This window comes from Epargyreus clarus, unplaced genomic scaffold, assembly GCF_041222505.1.
Source record: "Epargyreus clarus isolate Ecla_fem2 unplaced genomic scaffold, WU_Ecla_fem_2.2 ptg000024l, whole genome shotgun sequence".
NCBI classification, from domain to species: domain Eukaryota; kingdom Metazoa; phylum Arthropoda; class Insecta; order Lepidoptera; family Hesperiidae; genus Epargyreus; species Epargyreus clarus.
The window spans coordinates 12,218,543-12,231,095 of NW_027332231.1; the positions used below are offsets into that span (position 1 = coordinate 12,218,543).

Below are 12,553 nucleotides of genomic sequence, written 5' to 3' on the forward strand. Positions count from 1 at the left end.
TTTAACAAATCGGATTTCGTAGGATTCGCCTAAAGTATGCCTTATATTCGCGTCATGTAGCCTATGTCACCCCCACAGGCGAAATAGGCTACATTACTTCCCTTTTCAATTAATTATTTTTAAGCATTCTTGACTCTACATCTCCTGTTTATACCACTAATTTGTCTACCTTAAGGATGTTTGGAAATCATCATTGACTTAGCGACAAGACGGTCTTTCCTCACATAATTGTTAGTACTCAATTGACATACGTTTTAGTATCCATAACCAACAACGGAAAATGCACCTATTACTTAAGAAAAGCATATATTTTCTAGAGTGACATATGCACATATATACTAATGTTCTGTACATTAATGCAATAATACTAACTCGCAATAAAACAAAGCACTTTCGCTGCAAACGGCACTTTCGGTTTTGTATAACAAGAGAATACTAACATGGTAACGCGAGATGCACGGACAGACGTGACTTGAATTGTTATTAGATATTTTCTTTATGAAATTGAAGGAACAATTGAACGTACAGTCCATTTGGTGGTAAGGAGTCATTAGTGCCTATGTACATTTATAATGAACCCCCCTAGAAAATATTGATACTAAGAGGTCGCCATCCGACGTCGGCTGTAGAGTCCCCGAGAACTAAAGCGTGAAAGGGGTGTTCAGTAGGTAGGCATCCCTTAAGAATGAGTCTCACACTACCAGGCATCGTCGTAGCGCTGGTGATAGTGATAGTGAACATTATGAGGAGTCATCCCTTCCCTGTTCGCAGGATGGTCCTTTTATTGTCTGGGCGCAAAAAAATAATGTTGAAGTTTAGTCTGAGAGTGATCACAGTTTTGTTAAATTTAGTAGAAGTTCCAGTATCGTCATTGATATGCCTATAAAAGCTGAGTATGGTTTGACATGGTACTTACCACCACATCCATCTAACGTGAAACAGTTCTGTGTTTCGGTGGAAGGGTGTTAATATCGACTGACTTATAATAAGACCATCTTAGAGTTAAGTTGGATTGAATTTGACATATTGGACACATCTTGGACTTAGTATGGAGTTGGTTACAAGTCCACGGGCGGCAGTGACCAGCTACAATCGATTACAACCGTTATTCCTGCTTCAGTCTTATAATAAAACCTTTGGCGTGATATATTCCGACAATTGCGTAAACCCTAATGAAATCAGTATATCCACTAACAAATCGAAACATCACGAGGATTAACGTAAATTCTGTCTCAATTCGGTTAACAAACATTCGGCTATTGTTCGTGAGAGAAAGTGCTTTGTTAACGAAGCTTTGCTTCGGTGCTTCCGATGTAGTAACGGAGATATGATCCGCAAATAAATTAGTGAGTGCTTGTGTCCAACTTTTATATGCTGATTAAATGAATAAGTAAATAACACTTTCTACCTTCAAAGCGTTAAGAGTCTCTGTGTCGTATATATGTGTATAAGATTCTCTTTGTCGTATATATGTGTCTGGCATGTGTGCCTTTTTATCTATGTTCCTCTCCCTGTCCTATTTTAGTTATAGTCCGCATAAAACAGCTAGTTCGCTCTAAATATAGAAATGAATCGCGTCGCCATAGCAAATTGTATGACTTCACCTGCTTGCAATAACTTCAGAGCGGACTAGAAGTTTTGCGTGGACTATACCTATTATCTAATTGTCCTACCTATAATGTGTTATCGTTGTTAAAATGTTTACAATTACTATAGAGCCTTATGTAGTTTCTTTTAGCCTTCAAAATTATCTTTACAATATAATTAGTAATAACAAAGCATTATTCACATTTAAAAAAACTATTTTTCATTAAATAATTCATATTAATTCTTAAATCCTAGATGTTAAAGTTGAAAAACTATACATAATGAAAATATTTTTGAGAATTTTAAAAATTCAAACACCTGATATATTTGATGTGTTCAAAGCAATACAGTTTTAAGCTTCATTGAAATTATATTTCTTTTTTAAAATGAAAATTGGTTTATACCTTAGAAATAATAACACTGTGTAAATTAAGGAATCGTTTATTATATTAAGTGTAGAACACAAAAGTAACCCTAATATCACAAATGCTACAAGCATTAAATCTTTAAAAATAAATGCAATTATTAAAGTTATACTTTCGGTGATTAGGAGAAAAATAATAGACTTAATTTGAGGATCAGCATATTTGCTCCTTTCATATAAAAGGACATTATCTATGCTCATTGTTATCTTTTATCCTCTTACATTCATTGTAAAGGAATTATAGATTATGTTTAAATTAATATTAATAAGCGTTTCAAGATTCGAGATTTGGCTAAGACTGAGAGTAATGTTTTTACAGCGTACATAAGTCTGAAATATGTACATTTTACGTAGCCAGTACGTACGTAGTACTGCAGCCCTAAAAGCTTAACAGTATCCTTAGTATGAGTTTATTTTCCTTTTTACAAAAATGACGGTTTTTGTATATGTTTACGTATTTTCCATACATTTCCAATCAGCGCCACTAGCGGACTGTATCAAAACTGATAGGAAATGTATGGGAAATACGTAAACAAATACAAAAACAGTAATTTTTGTAAAAACATAAAATCTCATACTATGGGTAAGGATTTTAACATAAGAAGTGTCGTTGGATTCGTTTAAATTGTGGAGTGACATATTTTAAGTAATTAAGTGTTTTTGTTTTTGCAATTGGTAGCTATATCTCTGGTTATTTTTTAACTTAAGTACTAGTGTTGAAAACCGTGTTATCTTCTGTTCTTATACACCATGATTTCCCACTCCTGCAATTAAAACAATAATATTTTATTAAAACATAAAAATGAAAAAATGATAGTATTTTATTATTTTGAGTCAATTCTTTACTCAAATAATAAATGTTACTTAAAATAAAGTTTTAATAAATACAAATATTGAAGACGAAAGATTTGCTATGCAGTTTATTTAAGGCGTTAATAAAATTTATTAGTCCTCTTTATAGTAACATCCTCTAATTACTCCGATGGATACAGCCTATGTATATCTGAGTAATTTGAGGATTACACTTATAATATATTTGAAGTTATTGACTACTTACTGTAAGTATCGTTTCAGTGCCATTTGGCTACATGGAGACCAGGTCTTCGGATGCTTGCCAGCGTTATATCGGACACTCATCAAGTTGTTGCCTTTACAGTGGTTGAAAGGAGGTCCATCGTGGTTAATATTCAGACTGAAAATCAATGAAAGTTCTTATAAAAAAAATAGAATTAATTTTATGGTTAGTATATGGGGTTGAATGATAGTAGAACTAATATGGTTCAGAAGGGGACGTACTACCAAATCTGTTCCTAGTGAGAAGCCGTTCTGGGATTTCAGTGGAAGGCTATGAATACATAATATTAGTAGACCATCATGACCATTAGGCCACTCCTAATGGTCATGATGGTCTACTCATCAAAGTTATTCACATATTGATTCACATATTGATCAAAGTATCTGTGATCAATTGGTTCAGTGGTAAAACCATTATTCTATATGAGTTGGTTACGGTTGTCCATGAGTGGTATCGACCAGTTACCATCAATGAAAAGGAATTGCATGATCGTTTGGTTACTACTTCAATTAATAAAAATATATTTGTATGGCTGACTAAACATGATGTAAACTAGTTATCGTCATGCATTAATGTAGTAATGATGATAAAGAAGACGATTCTGTTCATCATTATAACGATTATTAGAATGTGAAGTATAAAATATAGTCACGTCAATACATTATCCTAATTAATAGTATTGAGAATAATGATTATTGTGGAGTTAATCAATTTTGATAATGATGGAATAACGGTTTCAAAGATGGCGATGAGTTTGATAATTGTTATATGTTAAAAATGATAAAGATGACGATAAAACGACGATAACTTTAACTGTAGCGTTGATTGCATATTTCTGGGCCCTTCTCAGACACATTTGAGAAGTAAGTTACTTTAGTGTATTTCTACATTAGCCCATTACAAATCACAATAGAGCAAAAAATATTTTATATAATTTATTTTTAAACAGGTATCCATATATGATAATGTCAATGACCATGGTGATGATGAGGAAGAATGATCCTGAAGACGTTTCAATGACTTTTACCTGTGAGCGATTTCATGAGCTAGTAAGAATCCTATGTTCTTCGGATGCCATTCAATCAATGTACAGCTTTTCCTCATGCTGCACATACCTCCCATGTAACCCCGACCTGAAAATCAAAATTTAAATTCCATGTCATTCGATGGCGTTGATATTATTGATGACGTTTATTTGACACATTAAGTAATCAATTATCACATTAAATAATCAATTATCCTATTTAATAATCAATCATTAAATAATCTATAAAATATAGCTATCTCTTGAGTTAATGATGAGGTAAAACTAAGTCCATCTGCAGGAGCCCATCTCCATTATCGTTTATACATTAAAAAAAGTATACAGTCTACAAAATTGCAATTGGCTATAGCAGCAGTGTTAAGCGCTGCTGCTTTCTAGTTTTAAGGGTGACTGGTATGGGACACATAATTTTTTGAGACGTTCCAGCTTAGTTCTCAGGGGAAGCGGCGCATTTGTGGCCGACCTCAGGTAGAAATATCCAATCCTATCTGGGATTGATTACAGTGGGCGGCAGTAGTCACTTACCATCAGGTGAACTGCATAATCGTCTGCTACTCTTATATTATAAAAATATATGGGCTTCTACAAGAAAGGTGCAAAAAGAGCTCTTCTTCAAATTCGGTGATGTACCAGACGTAGCTGGTGTAGCAAAGGCCTATAGAAGGTGACTACTTTCCATCATATAGCCCATTCATCGTGAGGTTCATCTATACGAAAAAGTAAACAGTCTGCTGATCTGCCTGATCTCTGATAAATAATATGGATATCAACCTGTACTTCTCCGGACTTCTTCACCTCGATTGTTCACATAGTACAAGTCCAAAGCTGTCAGCAACACTGAGTAGTACCACTTTTTCCTAAACATCTTCTTGTTACTTTGCCAATCGCAATAGCTCTTCAGGTACTTGCTGGCATTTTCGTCCATTGCCACGATATTCGTCTTGTTCCTCAAAAACCTTGTTTCTATCAACCTGAACCTGGAATACAAATAGATTGGTGTTGTAACAGACGAAAATTTTAATTGGTATTATTAGTTATTTCCTCTTTTCATGTAATGTGACTAAAATATGTAAGATGAGGTGGCCCAATTTAGTTCTTGGTAGTTTATTCCAGTCAAACAGTCGTAACTTTAGGAAGGATGGTCAGGTCAGATAAGAGATAATTGTTTAGCATCACATAATTTCTGCTCCTCAGCAACAATTCAAATGCTGATTGGTTCTAGTTTGCAGAGTATGCAAAGAGAGTGCATGTTATACAATACATTCCAACTTATTCTTCAGGAGTAGCAAAGCATTCGCTGCGACTTAAGGGACCCAATACAATTTGGGGTTGATTGGAGTTGTCTTTTTTATAATATAGGAGTAGCAGACGAGCATACATTCCACCTGATGGTAAGTGGCTACTGCCGCCCATGGACATCTGGAATCAACCTCAGATAGGATTACATATTCCCGGAGGACTAAGCTGGATAGACTTAGAAAAGTATGTCTCCCTTACCCTACCCTTCAAACAAGAACACAGCAGCGCTTAACGCTGCTGTTATGAGGCAGAAATTGGTATGGCGGTGGTGCCACCGGTGTGATAGTGGCCACTTAACATCAAGTGGACTGCAGGCTCAATTCCGACTGTATTTTTTTATGTAATAATAATATTTTACCTTATCGTTTGGTTCAGACTTCGATGTTGATAGAAACTCTCTACTTCTTTTAAGAGCTTATGGGATATCTCCTTCAGTTTTCTTCTATTCCTGGATCCATATTCCCGGGACAGCTTAAGCGTAAGCACGGGGTCCATGTGGATAATTATCGGGATGTTAATGACTTGATTGCTTCTCGTCAGGTATTCCACTGATGCTGACTCTCTTGACCGCGTTACGTACTGAAATTAAAGATTGGTCAGTTATTCGATTGACTTTAGTAATAAGCAGTGATAGTCTAGTGATTAAGAAACTCTGCCTCTTGATCGAGGGGCCCGAAGTTCAAAGTCCAGGCGCGTACCTTTAATTTTTCAGTTATGTGCGTATTAGAAACTGATTATCACGGTGAATGAAAACATCGTGAGCATACCTGAGAATTCTTAAAAAATTAATTTAAAAATCAAAAACCCGACTGCACCAAAAAGGCCGAAGTAGAATTTCCAAAAGCAGTGAAATAGGCATTTCATTATTTTTATCCAGAAAGCCAAATACAAAGTTTCATAGTAGGTGTCTGCTTCAAAAACAAAAGATGTTCAAACAATATTATCCTATTTTATCCTCGTAGTGTTCATTTACGCTATATAAAGAACCTATGTGTAAAATTCCAGCACGCTTAAGTTCAGCGGTTTCCCTTTGCGTTGATCTCTGGCACAGCAACTCTCTCATTTAGTCAGACAGTCATCTCGATGTGTATATACGAGTATATATGTACTAGCTGACCCGGCAAACGTTGTGTTGCCATATAAATAAAAAAATGTTAAGGATGAACAACCCTTATCACTTAGGTGTAAAAAAAATAGATAGAGGCCGATTCTCAGACCTACTGAATATGTATATAAAATTTGATGAAAATCGGTGAAGCCGTTTCGGAGGAGTACGGTAACTAACACGAGAATTTTATATATAAGATATATTATTTAAAGTATGTGTAATCTCCTAATTTCCTTTATTTTGACACCCTACTCGATAGGTTTGGTTAACTTTTTTAAAACGTGTTACTATTTTGCGAAAAAATTCACCATTTACGGTCTACAAAATATATAACTTCAGTAAATCAAAGTTTCGGTCATTATTTTACCTCGTTAGAGGTAGCATTTCATTATTTTTATCCAACAAGCCTGATACAAAATGTCATAGTGTTTGCTTCAAAATTGACGATTGTTCAAATGAACTTTTAACCCTTATTTTACCCTCTACGGGGTTGATTTTTCGGAGGGGGATAAATAAGTGCGTCCTTATTCCTATCCAGAAAGCCAAATACAAAATTTTATAGTAGTTGCTTCAAAATTAAAGGATTTCAAAAAAACTGTTTTCCCCTATTTTACCCTCTTAAGGGTAGAATTTCCAAAAGGCCTTTCTTAGTACTTATTCAAGCTATATAGAGAACCTGTGTGCAAAATTTCAGAACTGTAAGGTCCTTGGTTTAGGCTGTACGTTGATTTCTGAAAAATGAAAAAGTCATTTAGTTAGTCAGTCAGTCAGTCACCTAACTGTTTTATATATATACAAATATGTTTTTATAATCTCCGTTTAATTTCGTTTCATTTGATACCCTACTCGATAGGTTCGGTTAACTTTTTTTTTAAATGTGTTACTATTTCGCGCCAAAAATCCGCCATTTTGTTTTTTTTTTTACTAACACCTATCTAAGGACACTCGGGTCATTGAGACAAATATAATGACACTTTAACTGTTGAAATTCATCCAGCCGTTTGTTAGATCGGATCAAATAAAGAAAGACAAACATACAAGATACGCGCGAAAAACATAACCCTTCCTTGGCAGTCGGGTAAAAAACAAGTTTTCTAAGGTATGTGAAGTCTACCAATACGCACTTGGCCAGCGCGGTGGACTATGGCCTAATCCTTCTCCTTATGAGAGGAGACCCGTGCCCAGCAGTGGGACGGTAATGGGTTGATGATGATGACTTTAGTTATTTTTATGCTACTTTCTACATTCATAGCCACAAGGATTCCCCATATCATTGTTGCCGTGGATATGTTGTATAAATAAGTTGTATAAAAAGACACTCTATACAAAACGGAATTCTAATTTCATTATTTAGATGTCTGAATAGCCGTTGATGCTGTAATTCCGCTTAGTGGTTCGTCAATTACAAGGCTCCTTTCTGAAGTAACTATTACCATGGAAATTTTAGCACTGGTAGCAATGATGCTTTTCTGTTTTACTTGTATTTGGGTTGAGGTCAGGTAAATCTTACAGTTTGGATTCGAGCTTTATTTAGGTCAATAATATTTGATTGACTATCAAAATGAGTACACGCTAAAGCTTTGGTAAACGAATCGAAAATTTAGGTTGCTGATCTAAATCTAGGTATTGGTGTACTTGGGTTTATTAGTGATAGTGAAGTAGCTGCCTAGTGGTTAAGAAACACCAGTGCCAGTTCCAGTGCCAGGCATGCACCTCTGAATTTTCAAACTTACGTGCGTATTAGAAATTAATTATCATTTGTTTAAACGGCAAGGGAAACATCGTAAAGAAACCTGCATACCTGAGAGATTAAAAAAAACTCAAAGGTATGTGAAGTCTGCCAATAAGCACTTGGCCAGCGTGGTGGACTTTTTTTATTTATTTATTATATAGGAGTAGCAGACGAACATGCAGTTCACCTGATGGTAAGTGGCTACTGCTGCCCATAGACTGCCGCCTAACACTGCTGTTATTAGGTAGAAATAGGTGTGGCGGTGGTGCCGCCGGAGTCGAACCACAAAGGGTTCTACCACCTTCAACACTCCATAGTTAACTATAACTAATCTCTAAGTTTAAAAAGGATTAGGCCATCCTAATCCTTTTCATTCTTAGAGGAGAGCCGTGCCCAGCAGTGGGACAATAAAGGGTTGATGACGAGTGTTAGTAGCACCCATGGCACAAATATCTGTAGAATCAGTTTTAAGCGAAATGTGAGTAACTTATTTATTTCTAGAACAATAAAATATTTATCCCCCTACTGAGAAATACAGTAAAGCCCTCATAAACTAAAATAGTAGTTCGTCGAACTCCGTACCGCAATGTGCTACAATTATGAAGTGTTCTATTTTTATACTTCCAACGAGATAAAACAGAGTAATGTGTGCTAAAATTCTTAGTCCGCGAAGTAAGGAAAGTTTGTAAGGAAATTAGACTGCTGTGTAATATTTAAATAATCTTTGATTTTAGGCCTGGTAAGTGACCGCTCATGGGAACTTGTAACCAATTCCACATTAGAAAATATGTTACATCGAAAGTGATCAAAGATGCCTTACCACACCTAAGGAGTTTCCTATTGCTGAGCACGGGTCTCCGCTCACAAAGATAACGATTTAGCCCGTAGTCCACCTTTTTTTTTTGTTATCGAGGGGTAAACCTTCAAAAGGTACCCGACAACGTGGGAGCGACGCCGGGTTAGGTGGGATTTTTACCGCACTAAAACCCCCCCGGTGGCCGTCCTCTGCGCTGCGTAGAGGGCTCCGGGATCTCCAAAGGAACGCAACCGGAGTCCTCTTAGCGCGTTGCCCCGTCGGGCTCCGCCCGGGTGAGCTTGACGCTCGCCACACCATCTGGTGTGTACGACGGTATGCGACCACACATACCGTCGTCCTTCCCGGGGCCGCTGGCCGGGCGGTTCGAGCTCCCACTCTTGCCGCCCGCAACCCCGGAAGCCCCCTTTTAGTCGCCTCTTACGACAGGCAGGGGATACCGTAGCCCTATTCTAGTCCCGGAACTACTGGGACAAGTCCGTAGTCCACCTAGCTGACCAAGTACGATTTGTTACACTTTACAAACTTTTGATTACTACTTGTACAGAGCTTTCAAGCATACAACATTCCGTTATCCGTACCATTAAAGCATTTGATAATTATATTCTAATAAATAAATAATACCGAAAAATCTGAATAGCGTACTTGGGTATTTAATTCTGGAACCATAAAGTGGGAAATCCAAATGTATAATATATATGAAGTATAATTACGTATTGATGACGTATAGAGGGGTAAATTGACGTAAAAGTACAAGGTAAATTCCAATATCATTAAATGACATAAACAAGACAGGGAAACTTTGTCTATGTAGACTTGACGCCATTAAGTCTTACGCCATTATTTACTAGCAATTATTAATTTAAAAAGGAAATTAAATAATCTAAAATTACGCTTTTGTTTGTTATAGAAATCGTAACTTGTAGAATGCCTTGATATATATTATGAACCTAGGTAGTTATTGAATAAGACTTTATAAAAATATGCCAGATAAAAGGTTATCCTAAATGCATTATCTGCCACGCAACCGTAGTACTAAAAAAATTTTGAAGATATTATAAAATACTACTTAAGTTAAGTTTTTTATAATCGAGTAAAGTGTTTAATATAATAAAAATTGATAATTCGATACCTTTCTAAAGGACCTATTTGACTAATCAAATATAGATCGGAAGTGTAGATAATTCATTAAGAGTCTATATGTTTTGTAATATATTTATGAGGACTTGTTTCAAGACTAAGGTACAGCTGCGGTAGGTACTATGTTATGAGAAATAGCATTTTACAATTTACATGTGCAAAACGTGCACTACAATACAAAGTAATATTGTTTTTAGAAAAAAAGCACTTTAGATTAAATAAAAAAAATAGGCCATTAACTATAAAATATGAGTAGCAGTAGACCGGACATAGGTCCATGAAGTTATTACCAATTAGTAATAAGTACATCTCAAATATATTATGTCACCTGTGATGCATGGAAATTATGTATGAATAGATAACTCTCTTCCTTCGGGAAGTCGGTTAAAAATGTTGACAATGTTAACTCTACAGCCCTATAGGGTAACGTAATATAAGGAAAAAATTATCTCAATGATAACTATGTCAGACCTTCCGATACAAATTTGGAAATTAAACATAAATAATGTGTTTTTCATTATGTTTTATTCGCGTATTATTATTATTTAAATACTTAATTTTAACTTTTTAAAACTTATAGTTACATTTTCGACTGTGTTTTATCTTTCATTTGTGGTAGGAGATGATATATTTTTTATTAAATTTTTCATTTTTTGTTTCCTGAGAAATTCTAGACGTAGACCTAGTTGACTATAGGTCATTGACCTCACCTATCTCATACAGGATATAATCTGTACGTGCGAATACTTTACCTTTAATTGAGTGTAGGTATTTATTTTGAGTCACACATTACTAGTCTGATAAATAGATCTATTTTTGGATTATTTAAATAATAATGAATATATTATGTACTATAAAAAAGTAAAAAAGTAAAAAATACAGTAAAAAGTAATATGTTTATAAAAATATGACAAAACTTACTCAAATTAATTAACGAAAAGAAGCAACAAAAAACAGTTATAAATCATATTTTTTAACATATTGGAGTAAAATTTAAATAAACATACACGTTTTCCATTACCAAAATCCGTTATTATCACAAGCATTAATAAAATCAAAATAGGCTTCATGTTTACACCTTAACACTAATTAAATTTTACACAATTTTCCACCCCGTTATCTCCACCTTAACTCTTGTTCTGTTATAACTCTAAAACACTTTCCTCTTGGACCTAACATACACGGTAAGACTAACACTACACTTGTTTTCTGTTGGACCTAAAATACTCAGCAAGACTAATTTAAATCACTTATTTCCCGTATTGGACCTATACACGGCAAGATTAATTTAAAACACTTGTATCCCGCGTTGGACCACACACGGCAATATTCAATGAAAACACTTCTTTTTGGACCTAAAATAGCAAGACTAATTTAAAGCACTTATTTCCCGTATTGGACCTATACACGGCAAGACTAATTTAAAGCACTCGGCTCGCGTTGGACCTAAAATACACAGCAAGAATTATTTCGAGCGCACTTCAGACGGCGATTTGATTTAAGCTCAAACTAACTACTACCGCGCATGTGGACCGACTAACTGTAAGTAATAACATTTTAGGCGAAGCTAGGTTTTACACTTGGTTTTCCTTGCGTGGTTTCCAATTATTATTAATTAGTGATCACCAACGTACGCGAAATAGATTGACAAAACATGAGATAAATGGACAAAACAGGTAATTACAATTTATGAAATATGGTTGCTCTTACCCGACAACGGCGGGTAGGTAATGTTTTTCAAGCATATGTATGTGTCACATTTTGACGACTTTAAAAAATATGAGCTCTTAAAAGTGGCCCTAACTACGTATTAATAGGTAATAATGTTTTCAGCCAACCTTAAAAGTAAACCTCCAAATGTTTATGTATTTTTGAATTCACTGAGTTTACAATACATCGTATCATAAAATTAAGAACATACAATTTAAGAATCAGTATGTAATGTATGCAATATTGATATATACTATACAGATCTTCGTATCATGCGTACGGCTATTCAATTTAAGCTTGTTACGACTGCTCTCAATTATATTCGGAAAATACATTAATTTGATGTCGCCGACTCTACCACCAGCGTTGATAACGTTAATAACGAAATCATGAGACAGCAGTACAGATGTGTTTTTTTTAACTTTTTCGTATATCTAATAATAAACGTGCAATTTATCGTGATAGCTCAGTTATTTAAACTCGGCCACCAATCGAGGGGCCGCGGTTCAAATCTCAGATTTTTCAAAATCTCTGCTTTTTCAAAGTTATGTGCGTTTTTGAAATTAAGTAGTATTAGTCATTAAGTTGCCATTACCACAAACTTATAAAAAAGTTGAGT

At 35.1% G+C, this 12,553-nt stretch overlaps 1 protein-coding gene across 1 annotated transcript; it reads right to left on the reverse strand.

Annotated features, from left to right (window-relative positions):
- Positions 1-2,714: 2,714 nt before the first annotated feature.
- On the reverse strand, positions 2,715-11,753 carry LOC140752566 (snake venom metalloproteinase fibrolase). The gene is made up of 6 exons (XM_073086904.1): positions 11,232-11,753; positions 5,789-6,009; positions 4,903-5,108; positions 4,114-4,219; positions 3,069-3,203; positions 2,715-2,775 (listed from the first exon to the last, which is right to left on the reverse strand). Exons 1-6 carry the CDS (start codon positions 11,292-11,294, stop codon positions 2,715-2,717), a joined length of 792 nt encoding a protein of 263 aa, XP_072943005.1. The 5' UTR covers positions 11,295-11,753.
- Between the last annotated feature and the right edge of the window lie 800 nt (positions 11,754-12,553).

Bases quoted from the DNA above. Each gene is read 5' to 3' on its own strand.
- LOC140752566 (XM_073086904.1), bottom strand. From the start codon at position 11,294: ATGAAGCCTATTTTGATTTTATTAATGCTTGTGATAATAACGGATTTT. The intron at 3,204-4,113 runs GTAAAAGTCATT...ATTGATTTTCAG, and splicing joins GCTCATGAAATCGCTCACAG to TCTGAATATTAACCACGATG. The intron at 2,776-3,068 runs GTAAGTAGTCAA...TTTTAATTGCAG, and splicing joins GCACTGAAACGATACTTACA to GAGTGGGAAATCATGGTGTA.